The sequence below is a fragment of the Mytilus edulis genome, chromosome 4 (genome assembly GCF_963676685.1).
Source record: "Mytilus edulis chromosome 4, xbMytEdul2.2, whole genome shotgun sequence".
Classification (NCBI taxonomy): Eukaryota; Metazoa; Mollusca; class Bivalvia; order Mytilida; family Mytilidae; genus Mytilus; species Mytilus edulis.
This window is the reverse complement of record NC_092347.1, coordinates 20,583,397-20,611,065: the sequence shown is the minus strand read 5'-3', so window position 1 is coordinate 20,611,065 and position 27,669 is coordinate 20,583,397. Positions and strand designations below refer to the sequence as shown.

Below are 27,669 nucleotides of genomic sequence, written 5' to 3'. Positions count from 1 at the left end.
AATGATTGCTGTGAAAGTCTTGGAAGTGTAAAAATCAACATACTCATAAATCACTGTTCATGATTTTAATGATGTAGAAAAAAAGAAAATATATATATATATATATATGCAAAATAAATTTTATTTCACATCATATTTTTTTATGTAATTGCAGACATTTTACAGACAACAATTGATTTTTATCTAGATGGACCATGTTTCAATAATATAAAACAAACCACTGTATTAATTATCAAAATATTATGATAATATAACATCAATTTCCAATACATATCCAGGATGAGAATGTGGATGACACTTGTAAAAAAGTATACTCTCAAAAACAAAAAATAAATATGGAGCAGATTCAGTTTCCAAGGGACTCACTAGAACGTTTGTCCAATTTCATGAAAACTGCATTCTCTGAAAATATATTTGTGAGTGACTTGGTCCAGTTTATTAACCAATAAATTCCTCTAAAAAGCGTTTAATCCTTATTCTTTAATTTTGGCCAAAAATAATAATTTTCCACACTCGTTATCACCATCATAGCATAATACATGTAGTATATTTGTGTCATTGAATTGGCCAGGCACATGAATTTATTTGTTGGTTCACACAAAAATATGTACTCCTTGTTACTAAAAGTCTTATTATGATCATCAAAGGAATTTTTTGTGTTTGTATTCAATTTAAAGATTAACGCCATGTGCAAATAAATAGTTTTAACATTGAGTCAGATTGTGTTACATGTACTATCGCCTCATTGATTACAAAAAGAAGTTTTGTACTACTTTTGGATATATGATATAAATAAGATGTTTTCAAAAACCCTACTTCCGGTGCTGGGCAGGAACCTTTCTTTTGTTCCTCTCATGGATACAATGTATAAGACATCTCTTTAAAAACCTTACTTCCGGTAAAATTTAGAATGGCGGACATAGAAATATCAATTTTCTATTTTAATATTCAACTTTTTTCAAAATGTAAAGAAAATGTTTTTTTTTTGCTTGACATTAAACTATTGGCTTCTAGTTATCCTCAAAACCAATAAATGTTTTCTAATGTAAATGTTTTAAATCCCACTTCCGGTATTAAAAAAACCCAATATGGTTGAAATTTCAAAAATGAGTCCTCATGCAATACATATCTTTGATTTAGAGTTTTAGATAGATTGGTTAAAACAAAATAAAATTACTGAGCACTACTGTGTCGTCTTGCTGATTTGACGCGATCACTGTCTTTACAAAGAATGAGTTTGAGTATTGTGGAGTTTTGCCTAGTGGAATGTCAAAACACTTAGAGTGATTCTTTACTTGCTTTTCAACAATATTTGTTGCATGGTATTCTTCGAACTTCCTTGCAGTTATGTTTCTCTTAGGACGTGCTTTTTGGAGAAATTTGTCTGGTTCAATAGCGGGAATCAGCCCCTAAACCACTTTGTACATAAATATCAACTTCTAGCTTGTTCGTCTTGCAAATGTCTGGAGGTCTTGTAGTTCCAGCTTGGCAAGCATATTGGAGACACACCCATCCTATCTTGACTTGTAACCTATGGTGATAAATCTTGCCGCTTGACGTTGTATCCTTTCTAGCTTATTTATGTTTGTTACCATGTTAAGGTCCCATACTATGGCTCCACATTTCATCGCTGATCAAAGAGCGAGATGTAAGCTGTTTTTAGCAATCTTGTGGGCAGTATTTCAAGTTTCTTCTTTGAAAACCTAGTGTTTAATTTACTTTCTTTGCCACGTTTAATATGTGGGTGTCCCATTTGAGGTCTTCCGAAATTTGTAGGCATAGGTACGGGTTAGGCTTGACTTATTGTAGTATGTGTCCATTTAAACTAGATTTTATGGCTTTTGTTTCTGATGCTTAGGATGTAGCATGTTTTGGCATTGAACCGCATTCCCAAGTACATCCACAATGTACAAGCTTCTGACAAAATGATGAGGCCTTAGATAGAGTTATTTAAAAGTTATGCTCTCTGTCCCTTCGCCATTCATAAGCGCTTGAACTGGATATCATAAGAGTCAATTCCAAGCTCGTCCCCCTAAACACCTGCCTTAGTATATTGCACGTTTTACCCTCAATTAGTCTTCCCTTTTGCGCAAATAGTTATTTTCTTGCTTCGTTAACCATGTTAACCCCATCTGATAAGTTTGTGTGATCTTACAGTTAAGCCTCAGTGATTTAGGTTGATCAATCATCATTCTTTATGTCAAAGTCACATCTTCAAATGCCATCAATGTCTCCCACGCAGTCTTATATTCCTTTTCAAGCAATCAGAGAACCATATCACAACTGTTAAAGACAGTGAGCACAATACGTGTGTGTAATCACTCATTGCCAGGTGCATTTGTAAATATATTTATCCAAAGCTTTTTGCCCTCCCAAACACAATCCATAGTTCATCTACCCCTGTCACGGAATAGCGAAACAATAACGACTATTCGAATCATGACTCCTGCAAGTTCGTGGTTCATTGCATCAAACACATGCACCATGATTATATTGTCAGCCTCTTAATGTAAACATGGTGATAAACTTGAAAAACATCTCGAGGAAGATAAGATAGAATATCCTGAGCATTTGCTATAAGAAGCAAGAGCTACATTTAGGGGAAAGGGAATACACTGACGAATCAAGAGTCAAAACAAGATTACGACAATAAGAAAGAACTTTTAAGTTTTCATTCGCAACAGCTTGCTCAATAGATTTTGAGGGAAAGGTAGTTGTAGCAACAATTACTCAGGATGTTTTGTGCTATCCATCACATGGTGATATGTTTCAAGCTTAGCTTCATGTTCACGTAAAGAGGCTGACACTTGAAGCAAGATGCATGTGTCTGATGCAGTGAAACACAAACTAAACTGAGTCAGGACTCGAACATTCGATACTGATGTTGCTGTCATTGCGGTTTCGCTTTTGAGTGACCTAGGGGCAGACAAACTTTCGCTTGCATTTGGAAGTGGGAAAAGCTTCAGATATATATCTATCCATGACCTTTCAAATACACTAGGCATTGAGATATTACACGCTTGCTGGAAAAGGAACTGCGTTGGTGACATGGATAGTGTTTAAAGATGTGACTCTATCATTTAGAATGATGATTGATCACCCAACATCACCAGATATGGATTTGACAATGTCATAGATAGAACGATACGTGGTTTTGTTGTACGATCGAACAAAGTTATCAGATTGGGTTAACGAAGCAAGAAAAAATGTGTTTTTGGAAAAGGAAATACTTATTGAGGCTATTCCCACGACTCGATCTAGTCTTTTTCAGCAAGTAAAACGTGCAATAACCATGGTGGATGTGAATGAGTAACAAGCTTGGTATTGGTTCCTTTTCTAACTAGTCCATCCCTTACGAATGGCGAAGGGAAAAATATTATCCATGGCACCCTTTTCAACAACTCTTTTGTGAGGCCTCTTAATCTTATCAGGAGCTTGTACATTATAGATGTAGGAAACAATACCACGATCTTTGTAAATTAGGAAAATAAGCTGTCCGGTTGTGAGTAAACATGTATGCGGCCATAAATAAGTCATTCTAAAGATGTTTAACAACTTTAGTGATTTTATTTTGTTTTAATCAATCTATCCAAAACTCTACATCGAATATATGAATTGAGGACTCATCTTTGTAATTTTCGTCATATTGATTTTTTACCGGAAGCGTTAATTTTGTATTGAAACATATGCAGCTGAATAGAATTAGTGGTTTTGAGGATGACTTAAAGCCAAAAGTTTAATGACAACCCCAAAAAATTCATTTTATTTACAGTTTGAAAAAAGAATAAAAAAATGAAAAATTATCAATATTTCTATGTCCGCCATATTGGATATAACCGGAAGTAAGGGTTTTAAAGAGATATGTCTTATTCATTGTATCCATGAGAAGCACCAAAGAAAGACTCCTGCACAATATAATGATAGTAGCAATACTTTAAAACACATTTCAATTATCCTCCCTAAAAATAAGCTTATTGTAGTACTATATCCGCCATGTTTGATTTCACCGGAAGTAGGGTTTTTGAAGACATTTTATCTATATCATATATCCAAAAGTAGTACAAAACAAAGGTTTGTACCAAATATTATGATAGTAGCATGTTAATAACACCTTTTCATATACTAGCCTTCGATATTGGGCTAATTTAAGTATGATGTCCGCCATTTTGGATTTAACCAGAAGTGAGGCATTTCTTTCAACTGCCTCCCTGTCTGAAATGAAAGAGAAATAGTTGAGGAAGATCTATGCCAAATTTCATGCTTGTAGCAGGATGTACACAATTTTTCACAAAGCCGCCGTACTATGTAGATGCACTATTTGACTTTGGAATTTCCAAAATGGCTGCCGCTCGCCTGGCAATGGGGGGGGGGGGGGGGGGACGAGGGTGCCAACCGTTATTGGTAGCAATTACAAATCTAGTTGTCATTGATATGGTTATATTTATAAATTTACTGTTTACAGTTTTTTGAATTTTTGAAATACTAAGGCTTTTCTATCTCAGGCATAGATTACCTTAGCTGTATTTGGTAAAAAATTAAGAATTTTGGTCCTCAATGCTCTTCAACGTTTGGATTCGAGCGTCACTGATGAGTCTTTTGTAGACGAAACGCGCGTCTGGCGTATATACTAAATTTAGTCCTGGAATCTATGATGAGTTTATTTACCTATCTCTCTTGTTGATTTACGTTTCAAGAATGGTGTTTATTCTTTAGTTTTCTATGGTGTGTCATGTGTACTATTGTTTGTCAGTTTGTCTTTTTATTTTTTAGCCATTTCGTTGTCAGTTTATTTTCGATTTATGAGTTTGACTGTCATTTTGGTATCTTTCGTCCCTCTCTTTTGTGATTTGTTTGGATTTTCTATCTAGAAAACAACTATTTACATTTTGATATTTGGAAGCAGTGATTGTGTAAAATCCTTAATTTCCATTTTAATCTAGTTCAGAAGTAAATTGTGGTTTTCTTCCTTTAGTAAGTTTTAATTTTATTGTTTACATATCACGGTATTGACTATAATCGAAAGCAATGTTACTTCTTTTGACAAAGTAAATATTAATAGTTATCAAAGGTACCAGTATTATAATTTAGTACGCCAGACGCGCGTTTCGTCTACATAAGACTTATCAGTGACGCTCATATAAAACATTTATAAAGCTAAACAAGTACAAAGTTGAAGAGCCTTGAGGGTCCAAAAGTCCAAAAAGTTGTGCCAAATACGGCTAAGGTAATCTATTCCATTTAATCCATTTCTCAAATACCCCTTTTATAATCGCTCAGTTATCGATTACATATGGCAGTAATCGGGTCCATTCCTGGTTTATAGTGATTTTTTGTTAAAAACTTACTCCTTTAAATAATAATTCTAAGTATTTACCTTATTGTTAAAAACAAGCCTGAGTACACAGGATATATAATAGAGTAGAATCATAGAAGAACTGAAGTTGGAGTGCGTAATACATAATTTAATGACAATGCCTACTTTAATTAGAACAAATACTATCAAGGTATATAAGAAATGTATAAACAAAAGAGACAAAATCAAAGGACAGAAGAATGCACTTGATACAAATAGTGAAATAGGTATATAGAAAGATAAAAAAAAAAAAATAGTTAAATGCGCTGCCAAGCTAGGCATGTCATCACGTATATTTCTGGAAGTTTAGGACATCTGGAATTTATTGTCTGACAATTCCGAAAACTTCTTACACTTTAACAATCATCACTGCTGTTCAAATGTGATAATTCACAAACACGAGAAAAATGTGATAAGCATAATTTGGTTAGTATTACAGTTTGGAGTTCATTAGAACTCACATTCGCGTTTTCAAAGGTGGGAACCGAACAAGTTTAAATTATCTTATTGATGTTTCTTAAGGCGGGAACAACTATATACTTGTAGCGTCTTTGGATGAAAACAATATTATCGCTGTTTTAAATCATATAGTTAAATTAAAAGACAGAAAGTCAGATTATAAAGGGCAGTTAACGGAAACAATTAAATAGGGTTTTCAACAATTAGGAAAACGACAACAAGTTGGACGTGTCTGTCTAAGCATAATTGAAAGTATTTAAAACAAGAAATTTATTTTGTAAAAGTATAACACAGAAGATGTTATATGATTACCAATGAAACAACTCTTCACAAGAGACCAAATGACACAGAAGTTAACAACTATAGGTCAACGTACGGCCTTCACCAATGAGCAAAGCCTAAAACGCATAGTCAGCTCTAAAAGACCCCACAATGACAATGTAAAACAATTCAAACAAGAAAACGACTAACGGCCTAATTTATGTAAAAAAATGAACAAAAAATGAGTTTGTAACAATAAACAAACGACAACCACTGAATAACGGGCTCCTGACTTGGGACAGGCACATACATACAGAATGTAGAGCGGTTTAACTTGTTAGCGGGATCTCATCCCATGTTTTTTTCTAGTCACCATCGTCAAGCCGCTGACCAATTTGCTGACATTTCAATTGTGATAAAAATGTTAGGGCTATCATTGTACCTTTTTATTTCTTCAAATGAGTACTCAAATTGAGATTGGAAATGGGGAATGTGCCAAAGAGACAACAACCCGACCACAGAGCAGACAACAGCAGAAGGTCACCAACAGGTCTTCAATGCAACGAGAAATTCCCGCACCCGGAGGCGTCCCTCAGCTGACCCCTAAACAAATATATACTGGTTCAGTGATAATGAACACCATACTAAACTCCAAATTGTACACAAAAAACTAAAAGTTGAAACAATACAAGACTAACAAAGGCCAGAGGCTCCTGACTTGGGACAGGCGCAAAAATGCGGCGGAGTTAAACATGTTTGTGAGATCTCAACCCTCCCCCATTACCTCTAGCCAATGCAGAAAAGTAAACGCATACCAATACGTACATTAAAATTCAATTCAAGAGAAGTCCGAGTCTGATGTCAGAAGATGTAACCAAAGAAAATAAACAAAATGACAATAATACATAAATAACATCAGACTACTAGCTGTTTACCGCGATCAACCTAGCTTGGTTTGTTCGTACAAAAAAGTTCAAGGGTTCGGATGTATATCACCTTTTCCACTGTCGACGCTACTTTCAACAACATTTATCTTGGTACAAATGTAAGTTACTCGCCGTTGAAATGTAATTGCACATTCAAAGTTCATTATTATGGGTACTTCTACTCCAGTCATCATCGCAATAATCCAAATTTCAAGACAGATATTATTATTCTTTTAAAACAAAGTCCTATTATTGTTTTTATATACAGCGTTACTGTCGTTTAAGATGTCATGTTTTTATGTTTTTGTCTTGGCTTCTAGAATCTGCAATAACAAATAAAAGAAATTAGAAAAAAATTATTCGTGACCAAACATCTACAAGATTTGTTTTATCAGCTGTGGTAAACATAACCGTAAGTCTATTTAGCTGCATTATTTGGTATTGTTAGAAATGTAAATGCAGGAATTACTGTGCTAACACGTGATACATATCGATACTACTAAATCTAAAGACCGTTTTTTTTGTTCACCTAATAAACGTATAAACGAAGAAAGCTACTAGTCTAACTTATAAAAGCATATATATACTTACTGACAATTTTACTCTATTACATTGATTACTGTTTCAAACAATAAGCAATTAGATAAATTAATAAGTTCCGGAACTATCCGATGCGATTTCCTTATAGTCATAACATTGTCACATGTTAAATATAACCTCATCTGTACGTTCTGCATCTGTCAGTGTGCACCACCAAACGGTGTATTTAGGATTTGCTATATACACGGGTCATAATCACAGGGTTGACACTATAAACTTTAATAATTGTCACAATGTTCTCAATTGTTTTATTTTAATCAGCATGACTCTGTGTAATGACAATACCTATACTATACATCTAGACTTAAAATAAGACGAAGGTAATGTTTCAAATTCCTTAGCCGACATGACGTAAAACGGCGAATCGAAGAATTATATTATAGGACAATGCTGTTGATTAAGAATTACTCCATTCTATGCCCTTTTGTGTTCCAAATAATTAATATTACCAATAATTGACAAGTTCCAGGTCGACTGGTTCAAACAGAAATATTTTGAAAGCAGAGAAAACTGTGCATTTTATAATCAGCATGACTGTATCAGATGACAATACTATGCTTACAATCAACGCTAAAATAAGACTTACACATAATTAATTAAATTTGAATTAACAAACATGTTGAATAAAGTGAAATCATGCAACTATTGTACTTAAGCATTAGCAATAAACAACCTTAGGATATTCATAAGCACACGCAATTTCCATAAACACATGTTTAGGGGCCAGATGAAGTCCGCCTACGAGTGCGGGATTTTCTAACTTTGTTGAAGACCATGCTTGGCCTTTGGTTGATTTATTTTTTATTCTTTGGTCGGGTTGTTGTCTCTTTGATACATATTCCATTTCCAGTCTCCATTTTACAAAAGGCGAGTATTTGAGAATTGCACAAAACGAAGTCGCTATTCAAGGAGAACAACCACTATCTTGGCCTTTATACTATTTAACTATTTAAAACAGGAAAACAACAATTAACATTACATTAAAGAAAAAATAGAAGAACAATAAAGGCATAGCAAAACTGGGACTGAAATCATGGGCTTTTGACTGAATAACAAATCATTTCACAAAATAATCACCATTCTCAATATTTCAGATAATAAAATACAATAAGGGACTAGTAAACGACTACTTTAATACACTATCACAAAACCCTTTTAGAAAATATTGCTTAATATGAAATCAGGACAGGAATAGGAATACTACTTTTACACCAAAAATGACAGAGTCGTTTTAGATGTAAATTATCAAATATCGTGAATATATAACACTATCACTAAGAAATCATTAAAAATTTAATAAATAGAAAGCAAAAGAGTTATGAATACTGTATGCATATTTTTTTTTAATAAAAATCAAAATTTAGGAAGACTTTAGAGGAATATTAATGTAATTATGGAAATAAACACGGTAGGTAAACAATACAGATGAGGAAAGTCAAAAGACTTGATTCGAAAAATCTAAACCGCACATGTAGATGATGATGAAATTTTTACTGAAAATTTGTAACGTTTAGAATACATATTCACTAGGATACAATCTGCACGTAACGTTAACAGACGGATATGTTCCAATTGTTGTAGCAATAATTACGTATCAATTTACTCGTATTTGATAACAATTAATGTGACTTTTCACCAAAGCTGTACGCAAATGAGGAACATGACAAGGCCACATGTTGGGCAGGATCAACTGATGGTAGGTTTCTTGTTGGTCAGTCGTTAGTTTCATGATTTATTATATGGATCGTTGTTTTTCATTTTGTCCTTTTTTCTTTTTAGTCAGTTTATCGTCGATTTCCTCTATTTAAATATTCATTTGAAATCTGCCGCTTTTTGCAGTTTTGATAATAAAAAAGGATGGTTGTTTCTAGCGTATCATTGTCAGATGGGTAGTATTATTTGTGTTTCTGTGTAAAAAAGGGACAAAAGATACCAAAGGGACAGTCAAACTCATAAATCTGATAACATCTGATATTTAACATTGCTCAGATAAACTTAATTGTTTCGGCATGTTCGATCTTAGCATATTCCAAAATGGATCTTGGGGCTCGCTAGAAACGAATAGATAAACAGTTATATATTTGAAACGAATGTTTCGAATATTCACACATTAATAATATAAACATTAATAAATTAAAAAAACTCAATTTACCTTGGTTATAGAAAGTTGCGCACATGTTTTGGTCATATATTAGTGTCAGAACTGGAAGCAATTAATTAATTTACTAACTGACTGCTTTGCTTGTTAATATCAAAATTGTCAGAAAGCAAACTGTATGTTGTGCGAAAATATGAAGGAATTTTAAAACATAGAGCAAATAAGTAACTTTAAATAATTTTATTTTTCAATCTGTACGTTACATTGAGTTTTTATGGTACAACATTTTCGGGACAATAATTAAGAAATTACGCCTATAAGCGATGTATTTATCGTTCTCATAACCTTGCCTAATTATCACAGCGTGACGAATATCTTCATCTTTAAGATTGCAATCAGACAAGTACATGTGTAATCTTTTTATATATGTTACTTTATATGAAGAAGGTAAAAAGCTAATCATTAAAAGGGGAGGACATAAGCAAGTTATAAGAGGAAGATTACCTTGAATAATGCATATCATCGAGGATGAACATTATTCCGTTTTATGATATTGAAAAACAATCATTAATGTGTTTACCATTATGTTTAGAAAAAATAAGCATTAGTTAAGTGGGAGATTAAACAACAAGGTTTGTTTACATTACCTGATCATCATATACATCTACAAAAACAAACAATTACACGTATGATTAGTAAGTGTTCATCTTAATAATCAAAAGCGGCTTCGTTATAATAACTTACTTATTAGATCATTTTCACCATTCTTCAGTTTTATTTCAAGAGTAACAATTTGTTTTTTTCTCGATTTTTTCTTTCTTTTCTTCTTTTTTACTACTTCATCAGCTGGAGAATATCAATACAGATGCAAGTATATGGAGAAACTGAGATACGAGAGGTCTTGTACAAAATACTCACTATTTGAAACATACCACCCTTACGAATTGACAAACATAACATCGTGAACGACTTAGAATAATTTATATTTTTTTCAATTTCAAATTCGATAAATAAATCGATATCTGACTCTCATCACCATAATATAACACATATCCTTCTATGAACTGCTATTACAATGAATGATAGTGTTTTGAAAGATGTGCATTGCCTGTTACATTACAATACAATACAATACAATACAAATGTTTTAAAGTGGAACAGCGCTGCTGTTCTTTCTGTGCAGTATCAAACGCCAGTCAGTAACTTGGCAACTCTGGGGTCTTACAATGCAAGTATTGATTTTTTTTCTATAGGTTGTACTTATTCGATATATACTGATGTTACAGTCTGTCATATAATACTTTACGAATAGTATACGTATATATTTCCGCCTATTGACATTTTTATTGTTTTTTTTATATATTCATGTTCACTCTAAACAGGGACATCAAATTGGGGTCCCAAAATAAGTACTAAGAGTATTATTCCAACGGAACGATATGTAGTCACTGTTATACAACTTTGTATCCCCCTTTTTTTTTACTTTCAAACTTTTATATCTGGGCGTCACTGGTAAGTCTTGTATGGGCGAGGCGCGTTTTAACGCATTGAATTTTAAACCTGATGCCTTTCGTTGTCTATTATTCATGTGTTTCTTTGCCTAATACGTTCTCCTATTTATTTGTATTGTAGTCCTGTATTAATATGTTCTCATTTTAATGTTATATTCAACAATTCCACCAAACTGCGAGGTTTGGCATGCCACAAAACCAGGTTTAACCCACCATTTTTGTCTTTAAAAATGTCCTGTACCAAGTCAGGAAAATGGCCATTGTTATATCATAGTTCGTTTCTGTGTGTGTAACATTTTTACGTTGTGTTTCCGTTGTGTCGTTTGTTTTCTCCTATATTTGAGTGTGAATTCACATTACTATAAGACGTGTCACGGTACTTTTCTGTCCTAAATTCATGTATTTGGTTTTGATGTTATATTGGTTATTCTCATCGGATTTTGTCTAATGCTTAGTCCATTGCTGTGTGTGTTACATTTGAAGGTTGTGTCATTGTTCTCCTCTAATATTTAATGCGTTTCCCTCAGTTTTAGTTTGTTACCCCGATTTTGTTTTTTGTCCATAGATTTATGAGTTTTGAACAGCGGTATACTACTGTTGCCTTTATTGATTATGTATGAATTTACAGTAGAAACATGTTAAGTGTGATCTAATAATTGTACTGAAAAAATGTAGTAAAGCTGTTAGACCATTTAGTTATTAACATAAAGCACAATTAACTTCTGATCAATTGGTAGTACCAGGTCAATGCATATGCTAAGTTATTATAATGATATTAAAACACCTTCGAACAGAAAGGAATGCATATACAAATGACCTAATAAATGACTGTACGACTTTGCATTACTTATTCATCATAATTGTCAGCATTCAAATAACACCATTGGATAGCTATAAAAAGTTAAGGGTACAAATGATTTAACTCAGATATCTAGCATTAAAACTTTATTTTGGACATAATTCCTCTCTTGCATATTTTCTGTCATGAAGACACATTTGATGAGTTATAAACGGGATGATTCCTTGCCATAAAACCAGGTTCAACCCACCATTTTCAAAAATTGTCCTGTATCAAGCTAGGAATATGGCAGTTGCGATACCATAGTACATTTCTATGTATATTGGCGTTTGTAGAAGTAGACGCTACATCTTCGTAATGTTCCCCTTGTTTTTTGTAAATATAAAATGTCGGAAGTATTTAAACGAATTAAAATCAGAGGAATGCAAAGTGGTTGACTTCCGTACGGAAACTATATAGGCAACAGCTGCATGTACTTGCTGATTTATACATGTACACGTGAATACTAAACCTCCGATCGGTTGTTTGGGTTGTAGGAAGAATGAATAACACGGGATCGTATATAGTTATAAACACAATAAACGACCGGTACAAATATTTTATTTATATCTTTACCTGTTTCAGCATGCAATATATTGGGATTTTTATTTTCAAATTCATGACTATTTTGAGACGGATGGTCTGTCGTTGGTGACTCTTCCTCATTGCTGGGAAAATTTTTCTCGCAGTCCTATAAATATACAATGTACACTTAACAAAAACGTATTGTAAACTCATCATAGATACCAGGATCAAAATGGTAGAAAAAAAGTCCTATGTTATACCTATTACATATTATTACTATAATAAGGGGACGAAATCCCCTATAAAAGTAGAAAAATCAATAATAAAAAAAAAAAATCGGGAAAATTCCCATCATTTGCGCAGAAATTGGCCCGCTGAAATCTACTTTACTCTTCCGGTCTCGTTTGTCATGAGACTTTCAGTGGAATATTTATGTTAGCAGTCCAGTAAAATATAGGAAGGAACTCAATAACAATTTCATTTCTGATTATTCTTATTTTTTATATGAACAAGAACGTAACCTTATGATAGCGTTTCTTCAAAATCTGTACATGCGTATACATTTATTCAATTCATTATGTCAAACGGGTGTCATCTTTTACTCACTATCTTTACATTTATCTTATCAAATGTGCGGGACAAAACAATTTGTCTTTCTCAAATGTTAATTACAAGTCGAGATTATGAAGACAATTTAATCTAGGCTGTGTGAGAAGGAAAGGGGTTACAATAAAGAATATATCAAGAGGTGAATAGCTAATATGAATTATTGTATTAATTTTAAGTTTCAATAGGGATACGCTATAATAATCAAGGAGAGTTATTTGTTTAAAACTGGAAATAATGCAAGAAGAAGGTTTACGCGAAAACAAATCGCAATTTTTCTGCATATAAAATAAGAATAAAAAATAAAGCAAAAGAATCTATGGTAAAACACGTTTGTTTTTGAACAGAATTAAAGAAATGTTGAATATACCAAAGGGCCATTCAAACTTATAGATTAGGTAGACAATACACTAAAAAAGTCATGGCACGGGATTTTATTGATAATGGATGTTAGTTTTGTAAATTCTAATAAATACATACGAAGATGTGGTATGAGTGCTAAGGAGATACCTCTCCATCTAAGTCACAATTTGTAAAAGTAAACAATCATAAGTAAAATTTCTGTCTTCAACACAAAGCATTGGCTCACACCGAACAGCAAGCTTTAAAGGACTTAATTTAGTTGAAATCAAGTGCAGCAGGCTTACAAGTTTTTATAGGTACCAACCATGCCCTAACCTGGATCAAACTGTGTAAGTATATTTCATTGAGATATGTATCAACCAAATGTAACAATGACGTGTCCTTAAAAGTATACATTTATCTCTTTTCAGCTGAATAATTTCAAGTACTATCTTTACACTAAGTAACTTAGAAGGTATGCGATTGGTGTTGTCAGTTTCTTTTCGAAATATAAGTTTGAATGTCTCTCTGGTATCTTTCGACCTCTTTTATAAAGAAATAAATGTAATCCTTACGTTGTTACCATATTATGTTTCTTTGCCTATTTGATGACAACTATATATATTAATGGACAACTTAATCACAAATATTCTCAGCAAGTCAAATTTTGCCGATATAGTTACATGAGTTAGTAGACTGTCCATTTGTATACATATTGTATACAATTGCAATAATGATATAATGATTTTATAAGGAATAAGAGGAAAACAACGAACCAACAGAACACTGATGTGCAACAAATTCAAACGACAATACAACATACATAGAAACGAAGTCTTAGATAAGAACTGCCATATTCCTGACTTGGTACTTGACATTTTAAGAACAAAATGGTGGGTTGAACGTGGTTGTATGGCCAGCCAAACCTCTACATTTTATGGCAATGTTAAATATACTGCTTAAATAAAAACATTACATGCCGGAAATGCAATACCAATAAATACCAGAACACCAAAGACAGAGAAATACATAAATTAATAATATAATAGTACATTTCGATATGTTTACCTCAGAACTAAAATTAAGTACACAAAACAGCTTAAATAAATTACGAATTGCGTGTCTGTCACACCAATGCACTAACGCAACAAAAAGTAACTTCACAGGTAAAATGTGTATATATAATTTCAAATCAGGATTATGACAGTTGTTTTACATTCTTTTGACTTACTTCAGCATTTTATTTTGCCATTTGATAAGGAACTTTCCTTTTTGAATTTTATTTTGAGGTCGGTATTTTTGCTATATTATAAGTATACAAAAACTTGAAAGATTTATCTATATATTACGATGATCAATACTCTTGCTGTCATATATGACACATATAACTGTATTACTACAGTTTTTATGTTGAGATTGTCAAATAAAACAGCCTTTCGACACAGTAACCGTACGAACCTCCGCGTGGACATATTCCTCTAGTTTCTATTCGCTTTTTTTGTACCTTCTGCATAGTCAAGTTGAGTAATACAGGGTTTGAATTTGCAAACAAACGACGGTTGTTCAAGATTGACTTTAAGACTTTCTAATTGATTTAAAATTATTATGGTTCCACTGTACCTTTGCTTTTATGTCGGTGCTTTGTCCAGTTTGAAAAATATTACCATCTTTTGGACGTTCACAACTTTCAATTGAAAAATCTAAAATATTGAAAGCAGAACAAGTGAAATCAGCGACAAGTTGAAATGATGATATTTAAGAATACTTTATGTAAGTATGCATATCTTTCTTCTCTTTTGATGTTATATCTTCTAAATACCGTCTATGCATAGCCAAATCTTTTGATGATTATGAATGATAAACAACGACTTCAAAATACATTAATTGGTTTATACGCAATGCATTCTAGTTTTCCAACAACAACATCTATAAGATAATTTAATTTGCATTTAAAACATGTACTATGCATGAAATCCCTGAAGGTTAAACTATGTTCTGAAAACCGTTTTACAGTCATGACAATCAGTTTAATCACTGCCAATCAAAAACTAACCAATGCCTTAATGATTCGTCAAATTTTTGTTTTTCCATTTATCTGCATAACTGTTCATGACGTGCTTTTTCTATCGAAACGTAAAATTTTGTAAATAAAAAAGGATATATCTTTGAAAAGATCAAATGATTATGATAATCTGAAGTAACTAAAACGTAAACAACTCTAAGTTTTAAACATGAACAAATACGTGACGGCAAAATCAAGAAACCTTACTTGGAAAAAAAAAATAGCACTAATTTGACAGAAAAGCCATTATTGATTGCTACAACTCATCGGGTGAATTTATATTTCAGGCGAAGTTATATTTCAGGTGAAGTTATATTTCGGGTAGAATAGTTTGATTGTATATTTTTCATTTGTAATTATTGAGAATACAGATTAAACCGTCGTAGTTACAAATTAGCTTTCATCATCCCAACAAATTTTTACATTTTAATATTGTGTTTTTGTTGCGCCGTAGTTCCCCCTCTTATATTTGATGCGTTCCCTCAGTTTTAGTTTGTAACCCGGATTCGTTTTTTTTCTCAATCGATTTATGAATTTCAAACAGCGGTATACTACTGTTGCCTTTATTTATACTTATGCCTCATGGTTTGTTAGAGGTCTTTTTTGTTACCCTTTGAATATTATATGCACCAATAATTTGATGTAAGGTTATCTTATTAAAATATTGGTGATTACATATTCAACAAGTACACATTTTCATTTAGAAGCCACCTGTGGATCACGTCCTGGTGCGGGATTTGATCGTTGCGTTGAAGACCAATGATTGTCCGTCGACTGTTGTCAGTTCGATGGTCGTGTTGTTGTCTCTTTGACATATTCTCCGTTTCAACTCTCAATTTCATATAGAATTATATAAATCAATGTTTGTTTTACTGTACCTTTAGATGGCCCTATTTGTATATGCACACATGCACAACTTAGCGAACTTGTCTTGCCTTGGTTGCCTGAACATAATAATAAAATAGCCGATTATTAGATGAATATACGTATAAAAAATTTGACAACAAATTATATATGTGCATAGCATAATTAAGAGTTCTCTAATTCTTTCCTGATCTGTTGCGTAATTTATCTTATCAACGTTAACGTGTGGATCGTTTGGTCTTAACTCTTAATTTGTATAAATCGATTATGACGTCAGATTTGCTTGTTTTACTCTGAAATTCCTTTTCTGATGTCACGAAAAAAAGCGAGCATGTCTAATGACGTCAGGTAAAAAGAACATACTTTTTGCTGGTTCTTTGAATAGATGGCTTAGAATTGTCTGCATATGGTCAGCTGGAAATCAATACAGAAACCGATTTAAACACAAAATATCGTGTAATACGAGGCAAGTTATAGACATATTGGTTTTATCTTCACAGAATGTTATTTCTTATCAAAACCATTGATTTAAGGAAAACGCAAAAACAAATTTTTAGATTTTTCGTTTATTTAAAAACCGTGTTTCCACACAAAAATTCAAAAATTGATATTAAAACTTTAAACTTTTACACTTAATCTTGGTCTGGTAAAATTTTGAATGCCTTTTCAGATATTTAAATGCTTAATTATCATTTTCGAAATAAATTTTCGACTATTGATATCTTTTTCAGTAAAAACCTTAGAAACTGTACGGCTACAGTTTCTGTAATGAGATTGTTCACATATGACATCAATTTTTCAACACAATTACAATAAACAAAAGTTAGTCTGGTCTTACGCTTGAATGTAAAATATACCACACAATAAACCTTCATTCCAGCAAATTACACTCTTTACTCTATTATAACAGCATATTCGATAATAAAACAAAACAAAAAATTCTATACAGTATTCAACAATGCTCGTTGTAAATGAAAATATATTATTGAAAAAAATCTAAGAAGATGGAATTTTTTATTTCATAAAGCCCAGTAATCAGCTCTTTTGTGTTGACCTGAAATAATCATTGATTTTGTTTGTACTGTTTATAGCAAATTAAATAATATAAATACGGAGTTGTTTCTGCCCCAGATATATATTGTTCCCCGTATATATAACTATGGTGTTTTCTGTCCTTTAATTGATGATTTTGTTAACTTCTATTGCGGTAATATCTGAATTTTGAAACAAACAAATAATGGTAATTGACGGAGAAAATGAGACTACTTTTGAACATGTATGATAGCAAACATTTTTCACCAACTTAATTTCTCCAAAATTGATCCCATTTGCAATCTTATTTTTACCATGGACCAAATTGCAATATAATATTTGTAATGTTTTTGATTGTGTGTTGGTTTATAAGGTTTTTTTCGGTAGTTTAAAATTAAAATCACAAAAATACCGAGGAAAATTCAAAACGGAATGTCTCTAAGCAAATCGCAAATAAACGGTATAGAAGACATATATATATATATATATATATATGTAGATCTACATCATTTTTTTTGTTCGATGTTTTTTCTATTTGTATCCATCAAATGAGATAAGCCTTTTTCAATAATTTTTTATAGTTCTTCTTATGTTGTACTGTTACACCAATGTCCCAGGTTATGGGAGGGTTGTAATCCCGCTAACATGTTGAACCCCGCTTGTCCCAAGTCCGGAGCCTGTTATTCGGTGGTTATCATTTACTGATGTGTTACATATTTGTTTTTCATTTATTTTTGTACAGAACAAAGTCCGCTAGCATCTCTCGTTTGAATTGTTTTATATTTGTCATTTCGGGTCCTTTTAAAGCTGACGATGCGGTATAGGTCTTGCTCATTGTTGAAGTCCGTACGGTGACCAGTAGTTGTTACTGTCTGTACGTTGTAACGTCTTTTTTCTATATATACACATAAAACAAGCGCTCATCACCGAAGAGCCTGGTTTGCAGGATAAATCAGCTGACTCAAGCAAGTCATCTAATAGGCTGAAATGTTTACAATAAAACCAAATTAATTATTAAGGCATGAACGTATAAGCTTACATTCCTCATACATAAGACGTGAATGGACGGTCACATTTGGCATCCCAATATATACAAAATACATATTTAGGGATTACGGTATAAAAGAAAGCACGTGATATCTTACTTTGAAAAGGTTCGTATAAAGGGATGTGTGTACAAAATGAAGAGTAAACTATAGCTTGTATTGATTATTGTTTTCATATTCAGGATCTTGATGGAAAGCCTCATCTGTAAATTACAAGCTCGATAAACCTCATAGTGAATATCAAGGGTATATATTTTCTTTAAATACATGTGTAGGTTTAACAAGATTCTAATATTTCAATTCTTTAAAGTTTCTCCTGTCATAGCTCAGGGTATCAAGTCAGAATAATGAATATCATTAACCAAAGTCACCACTAATTATAATACTGTAAGACTATGTTTACTTGTAATTTGCCAAAGAATAAGAAAATATCAACATTTGACCGATAATCATAGATTATCGTTGGTCATCTCAATGAGATTGATTTTCTCGCTACGAGGAAAGTGAAAAAAGCAACCGAGAAGAGATAACCAAAAATAATCTGTTTATCGCTATTTTACCCATGACGACGTTGTTTATTTCATTGACAACGGCACGTACGCTCTAAGGGTCTAGCGATAATTTTAATATCACTATAGGATGCTGAAAATAAAGTTATCAGTTTTACACATCATATACACATTGTGTTATCAACGGATAAAGCTAGAGCATCAACGTTTTCATTATAACAAAAACCCCAAAAAAAAAACCAGCTAACTAGTCGTACAATAATACACCTCAAGAAAATTACTCCAAATATAAGGAATGCAAAAATGAAAATTGTTCATATCCCATTCAGAATTGTGTTTATTTTGTGTCCCATTGACTTATTCTTAACTCATTGAGAGAACGTAAGATTGTCTGCTCCTGCAGTAGATTTGTCAGATCATAATGTAGGAGTATTGTTTCCTTAAAAGTTGTGAACTCTATACATAACATATGGTGTTTTCCCGAAAATGCAGATACATGTACGAACCTTGTTGTTTGCACATGTCTGCCACATTTGTTTTTCGTCAATCGTTTAGTTATAAATTTGTCATATCCGCGACTATTAAAGAAGACTATACGGTATGGGTTAATCACGGTTAAGTCCGTATGGTGCTTGTAATTACTTACATCTACTTTATTTGCAGTTTGGTGGTTAAGTGTATCCTTGACATTCATACCAAATCTTTTTATTGTAATACTGACAGGCTGAAGGTTTTGTCAATGTGGAAGAACCCTTTATAAATTTGCGATAGGTACATCAGTTGTTTTTATAAATAGTTTCGAAAGCCGGATGACATATTTTTACGGTTATTTATGTTTAGATAAAACGATGATAGAAAGAATAAGGACTCGAGATGATCGTCAATAAAACAAACTTACAATAAAAACCAAACGGCTAATAATTTCATAAGAATAGACCATTGTTTGACTTTAAAAAAAAATATGAAAAAATCAACCCATACATTTAAGTTGATTGTTGCTTAATGAACGTAAGATCTTACTTATCTTGTCAAAGGGTTATACTATGTATATGATAGCGAAGACTACTAGTAAATCAACTCACATTTACGTATAATACAATATACTACTAATAGTAAAATACATATGACCATAGGAATAGCAAGAACTGCAGCAAATATTTCCAATGGTTCGTCAAATAGTTTTTTTTCCATTTCCGTCGACCCTAAAAATACAACTAGTCAGTTATTATGAGAAATTTAATGACAAAAAAGTAAATAGAAAGGACATGAAATTATTTAGAATAGACTTCAGTTGATTTAATGTTTTATGGCACATTAAATCACCAAATAGTAAACATCATGCAAGATTAACAAAGATGTAATTAGTATTTTTTTTCCAAAGACACGATAATAGAACTTATTACAAAAATCTAAAAAAATTTCATCTAATATAGTGATCATTGAAGTCTATTTAGTCTCTCTCTATCTTGTTTACCATTTGCACAAAACACAAAAGAGAGTAAAAAAATCCTATTCTAAGGACAATAACTCCTATAACGAGTAACATTCTACTTATCATAACGGCAAAATTTGACTTGTTAGTAGTCTTGTCTCACTTATCATTTTAAGTTTCTATCTATCAAGTTTAACTTTTATCATATAAGGAAAAACGCAAAAAAATGTTAAAAATCTTCACTAAAGGGCAATTACTGCGATAAGCAGTCGTCAAAAATTTCTATCATTTGTCTCAATTGTAGATCTTTTCTTTTTGATCATTAATGTTTATCTAATGTTCTTTCTATCTATCAAAGAAGATAGAAGAGAAAAAAGAACACAAATACAGGTGCAAATCATCATCAAAGGGCAATAAGTCAAATGACGATTTCAAGCATAAAACCTGTTTGTACAACGTGTCTATCTGATAATTTTTGCAACCTAAAGATTGTGTCCAGTTTAATTTACTTTAGACGAGTAGTGTCAGAGGAGGAAAGAGGTTGACGACGCACTACGATGGCGATGGACGACGGACGTCAAGCAATAAGAAAAGCTCACTTCGTCCTTTGGCTTAGATGAGCTCCAAAATAATATACAAAATAAGCAGGTATTTGAAATTTAAAAGAGTTAACAGTTTTAAAATATGTTTATTTAAACAAAATCAGTTTCGTTTTTATAACGTGAAGAATGTATCTAAAATGATAATGTGAAATATTCCGATTTCTGGTATGATATCTGCGCGAGCCTATTAGCAGTATGTTTATTGTTTTACTATAAGATCAAAACAATCACAATATAAATTTACGTAGTTGATTCCTTTTTTTTTCTTATTATTTCCAATATTTAGAAAGTGCCATAAAAAGGTTCGAGTTACATGTATATGCAAACAAAACGTGTGTCTTATGTACAACTTTTAAACACTTATGGTGGATATTTCGTACTACGGGCATCACCATTCCAGTAGTCATCATTTTTTTGTTGACATTTTTGGCGATTTTTGTTTTTCAACTTTATAATTTTTTTTTTTGTGAATTTGTATCTAATTCGACTTAAGCACAATTGATAAGTAGTACAATGTATGTGTATGACGTACCAAATTATAAGCCTGCTACCGTTGATGAGCTTTATGCCGCTTTGTGCGATGAATGTACTAACAACCTTCATGTGTAGGCCTCGATGACACAAATATATTTCTCTCGTTTAATTACTTTTATATTGTCACATTTAAATGGTTTGTTCAATTAATCATCTGTCAAACTCTTGTTGAAATTCACCGGTGCATTAAATCTGTTACGTTATATTGAAAATTAGTGTAGACATATTTTTCGAAGTCTGAAGTTGCATGGTATTTGCAGCGAATTAATAAGTTTAAAATTAATGAAAAAGTTTTAAATAAATGAAAAAGTTTTAAATAAATGAAAAAGTTTTAAATCTTGCATTCTTAGATAACACATTTGTTTTAAAACTTTAGCACAAAAAAAAATCGTTTTCATTAATTTCTAAAAAAATTAATGAACAGGTTATTTTCATAAACCTTGGAAATTACAATTTTTTATTGAATTTGACGGTTTTAAATTTACAAAATCTGCATATAGTTTGTTGAAAACAAACATTACGACAAAAGAGATGATTTCAGCTTTCCAATTGTGAACTTTCCATTTCTAAGTAGCAACATTGAAGCAGCATATACATACGGGGTATATGTATCTCCCAATTGATACGATATTCCCGTGCTGATTTTCCTATCATGATTTTCTTGATAGAGAGTTGCTGCTCACAAGGAAGCTATTAAACCAAGAGTTCCAAATGGTGAAATTGAAATTATCCCTTCGTAAATTTTACGGACGCCATCACGAGTTGGTTGACCGTTATGGAATAACCGTTTCGCAAATGAGATCAGATATGCTCCTTACGTCGTAACTACAATCCCCTTCCCTTTCATGAATAAGACTACCGAATTTGACTATTTACCGGATTTGTTATCACATAAGCAACACGACGGGTACCACATGTGGAGCAGGTTCTGCTTACCTTTTCGGAGAACCTGAGAACACCCTAGTTTTTTGGTGGGGTTCGTGTTGTTTATTCTTTAGTTTTCTATGTTGTGTAATGTGCGCTGTAGTTTGTTTGTCTGTTTTCATTTTTAGCCATGGCGTTGTCAGTTTGCTTTAAATTTATGAGTTTGACTGTTCCTTTGGTATCTTTCGTCCCTCTTTTGTCTTACAGACTAAGAAGATTTTGGATAAATTCTTGTTTTTGTATAATCATTTTAAAACTTCTGCAGTCTCTCTTTTTATTATTTGCGTGTTTAAGCGAAGTGGTGTGTATCTGTCGATAAGTGTTGTCAAATTTATATCGAAATTACATATCAACACTATATAATACATAACGTTGGTCTCTTTAATTTCCCTACAAAACAAAATTATTTCGATTTCGGCTGTCACTATCGTTGTGCTAATTTATGTTATTTGTTAGCAATATCTTGTACTAGAATGTTAGATTAGTTCATTTCTTCAGGAATATTACTGTCTGTATTTGAAAACCAAAGATATGCATCTAAGTTCAGTCTATAGTTTAGCACTATTGGCTACTTCGTTATAACTTCGCAGTCCGACTCATTATTTTTTCAGAATTCAACTTACTCAAACCTTCATAGATTTTATCTTAAATGGTAACAAGAGTCATTTCCAAAACTCAGTACAAAGTTGTTTTAAGAAGCATTTCATTTACGCATTGCTATATTATTATTTTTACCTTTACAATCTTAAAAAAGTAATTCCTTAATTCAATGAAAATGCGATTGAAACTTGTCCGACTTTCGTGAACGCTGTATCATTATCATATCCAAATGAACAAAACACACACTATGTCCCTCTTTGAAAACTGGGAGGTTCAAAAAGCTCAAATGATCCCTTTTACACTTGTTATAGTTTTCTAAGATACCCTATGTCTTACCAATCAACTAGGAATCATTGAGAATCATACGTGTAGGTCGAAATAGAATCCTGTCATATCAAAAACGGTATAACATTAAAAAAATGTCATGCTATTAAAATACGTTCATTTATTCCTCAAAAGTAAACTTAAAATAGCTTAGAAATACTTGTCTGTTTCATTAAATAATACTTAGTAAGTACATTTGTTTTGTAAGTAGCAAATAGTTAAAAACAAATCTTGCAATTTTCAATTTGGGGGAAAATGGTTTTTTTTTCTATACACGAAAAATAAACGAAAAACAGAAACGTATCTTTCATCTTCTTAAGTTTCTCCTATATTTTGGAATGTTAATAATGATCAATATTTGAGTTCGGATCATATATATTTATCAGTTACCTGAAGATATTGTTGATACAATTATAACAGCTGTTTCTTGACTGTACCCTATATAATTTCTCGCAGACAATTTGATTTCATAGCTACAAGATGGCTGAAGATTTGATATTTTATAAATTTGTGGATCAGTATATGCTGCATTGTGTTGGACTTCTAACAACTTGTCGGAACTCTGTTGTTGAGAATGTCGATAACTTATAACATATGTGTGATCAGTACAATCATTAGAGCCAGAAACCCATCGAACTTCAATCTCATTCAAAGTGGATGTTGTTGAACGCAAGTATATAGGTTTTTTTGGTGGTCCTACAATACATTAGATATGCCATCTTGATAAATGAAAACAAAAACAATGAAACGACTGCATCAAGAATAATACAAATCTTAAATAATAAACATATTAGTAAAACTAAAGAAAATCATTAACAAATGTTACTCAAAATATTTGCTGACCTGAGATTTAGAATCACTTAACAAGGCTAAAATGCGACACTTCAGTTATAAAATTGCATTTTTTTATATTTGCATTGTCTTCAATATAATCTGGGTTATCGGGATTCATAATTGTTTGTAATGAAAGCTCCTTGACAAATTTACCAGTTGATGAGACCAGGGCTCAGACTAGATAGGTGATAAGATTATATTAAACTTATTCAGTTTTTTTGTTGTCTTTAATATACATGATATATAAAATGAGGTGTGAATGTGATATAAGTCAACGATAAGCAACATAATGAAATAAATATACAGATGAACATCAAGAGGACAAAGACTTTAAAAAGGTTTGTATATAATATGTTAAGCTCTAACTCTTCCTGTGTATAAAGAGAAATGAGGATTTGAAAGAAAAACAAATCATATGTTTGACAATTAAATCTAATTGTAAACGTGTACAATGTTAAGATGTAATTGTGCCATAAAAACATGCGAGTTTAGAATATGGTAATTTATCTCAATTTAAACCTGTTTATTAGTTTCTTAAGAACATGTTCATTAAAGAACACACAGTAAAAACAACTTTGCCGGAACAGCACAACCATTACATTACTATTTTGTATTGTACGAATACTTCGAGTGTGAATGTAGGGTTATTTGCTTGTGTTGAACAACCAAACAGCAATTTCAAAGCATAAAGTAAAGTTTCAATTGTTATTTAATATTCACCTGATCTTGGTGTAACGAATGACAAATCATAGTTTTCGTGTGTATAAACACCAATTGTGTTGCTGTAAATACATGAAAATATTGTTTGATAATGAAAATGTTTAGGCTTTGGTTGTCACTGTTTGTGTATATTTGGAGATTTTATCTTTAATTTTATGTTCATGTTGTTTATATATATAAATCACAAACACAATTGGTGTATAGGTAAGTCGTTTTTATGTATATCTGTATCCTCGCAACACCCGTTGAGTTTTTAACTTGTCAATCGTATTAAAATTGAAAGGATCAAAGCTATAATAATGTTCTCTTTTAATTTAGTCAGGCCATACAAGATTATAAGATGTATTGCATGTCAAATATCTTGGTCCTGCGCAGAACTAAAGATGTAATGGTAGAAATGCGCATCGGATGCAGCAACTTTGGAACATGAACCTGTAATAAAATTATATTTGTAAACAAAATTTATGTTTACGTATATGAGGTGCAGAAGTTGTATCTGTTTTAATAATGAATTGAAAGAAACGTTCCATTATGAATAATTTCTAACCTCGATTAAATGCTTGTGAAATACAAGAAACTTTGACCACCCTTACACATGTTACAGAATACGATAGAATTAATATCTTCAGAAATAAATGTAGTTGTTTTTTGTTGTAAAAAGCAAAGTTGTTGCACCTGATCACAAGATTACGAAATGATACATGTTAATCTGAATTTTGTCTTATTCTGTCTGTTCACACAACTGGTATCATCATATTCACCAGAATTATGTTATCATTGGTTTTAAAGTAGATAACATATGAATTAACAACGGACAAATAAAGATAAATTTAGTCGAAAATTATATTGGTCTTTGGAAGAGTGAACTTAAAAAGATTCACCATATATTCAATAACAGAAATTTAATCAAAGGGACAAAAAAATCATACTTATATTACATTCAACGGTATTCGATACGAATATATATATTGTAGTAACAGACACATATTTGAAATAGGTGTAATACATTGTTTGTACCACCATTGATTTTTCCCTATTATTTCTTTTATTAAGTTAGCACTTTTCTAAAAATTGTGCAGACTTTAATTTTGTTTCAAATAAAAAATTAGCATCAGAAAAGTTGTATCCTGTTCAGTACTTAAGACAACATTTCACATAACCTTTCAATGCTTTTTTAAAAAAGAAAAATTTAATTTCAACCGTTTGAAGGAACTGAATTAGATTAAATTAAATTCATGGGATATAGCCATTCAACACGACAGGATCGACTCGACTAGACGTGTTTCTCAGTTAAAGTAAATATGGATTTCGATACCCCTCATGAAGAAATTTCTTTGCGGACAGTTTTAGACGCAGTTAATCGTCAAAAGCAGGATATCGAAGTTCTTGTTGACGCAAAGATAAGTGAAAAGATAAATAGTTTGCGCGACGAAACCCATGGCACAAACCAGAGCTTGAAGTCTCAAGTTAAGAAGCTGAAGTCGGACACCCAGTACAAATGGCGTTCTAAAGGTAACAAAATTCAGTTCAATTATAATACAGAGAACCTTGAAGATTTAACCTAAGGTATTGGGGCTATTGGCAATGGCAAAGTTGATTTCGCTAGAGACATTGTTGCATCCTGTACAGATAGGCTTAAACATAGAAATAACTAATAAAGATCGCGGATACTTCTGATGGAAGGTGGGATACAGCTCGCCAGTACGAGGCAAACACAATTGCTAGCGATTCTGAAGATGAGTCCAAGATTATAAGGGCCATTAGGAAGAAAAAAGTAAGAACAAACCAGCAGCTAAACAGCAGCAGATTCCTGCTACCGCTAGCTCTAGCTTCAACTCTCAACAGCCCTTTCGAGGGGGCCAGCCGTCTTGGTATGGAGGTTTCCTGTATGCCCAGGACCAATACGCTGGAAAATCTCAACGGGGGTCATGCTTCAACTGTGGGTCGTACAAACACTGGAGAGTTAATTAACCCTTCCAAAGCAACAAGACAGCAGCATCACACAAAAGAAACTAGCTTTGTAAAAGATGAGTATAATTTTGACATTAGTTCCTTAGATAATGAGTATTATTACGAATATGAGCAAGATGGTACTGATATTATTGTTAAGGGTACGCTGAAGGAAAATATACAATTTTTGATAGATATTGCTGCTTATGACTATATAGTTGATACTATTAGAGAAGGTTATAAGATACCATTTTATTCTTTTCGTCCGTCTACGTATTTATTCAACAATTTATCAGCTTCGAATAAATCCGATTTTGTACATACATCTATTCAAGATTTATTACATAGAGGTTTAATAGTTCAGTGTGACCAGTGACCTTTTGTTTTTCATCCTCTTACTGTATCAGTTCAGTCTAATTTAAAGAAAAGATTGATACTTGATTTGAGAGTGGTAAATAAACATTTATGGAAACAGAGCGTTAAATATGAGGACATGAGGACTGCTCAACAGCATATTAAATTGAATTATTCCATGTTGAAGTACGACATTCACTCAGCTTATCACCATATTGACATTTTTGAACCACACACAGAGTTTTACCATTTGGTTTGAGTACAGCTTGTTTTATTTTTACCAAACCGACTAGGCCACTTGTAAAGAAATGGCGATCTGAAGGTAAGCAAGTTATAATGTATCTTGATGATGGTTTGGATATA

At 32.2% G+C, this 27,669-nt stretch overlaps 1 protein-coding gene across 1 annotated transcript in view; it reads right to left on the bottom strand.

The window, feature by feature from the left end:
• Positions 1-7,160: 7,160 nt before the first annotated feature.
• The window catches only part of LOC139519179 (semaphorin-2A-like), a 69,200-nt gene continuing 48,691 nt past the window's right edge, over positions 7,161-27,669 (bottom strand). The window contains exons 17-24 of the mRNA XM_071311043.1: positions 25,003-25,064; positions 23,839-24,144; positions 20,115-20,234; positions 16,460-16,525; positions 15,140-15,219; positions 12,623-12,737; positions 10,442-10,543; positions 7,161-7,322 (exon numbers count right to left, since the gene is read on the bottom strand). Of these exons, the coding sequence (XP_071167144.1) occupies positions 7,288-7,322; positions 10,442-10,543; positions 12,623-12,737; positions 15,140-15,219; positions 16,460-16,525; positions 20,115-20,234; positions 23,839-24,144; positions 25,003-25,064 (886 nt within the window). The 3' untranslated portion in view covers positions 7,161-7,287. The remainder of the gene's footprint in view (positions 7,323-10,441; positions 10,544-12,622; positions 12,738-15,139; positions 15,220-16,459; positions 16,526-20,114; positions 20,235-23,838; positions 24,145-25,002; positions 25,065-27,669) is intronic.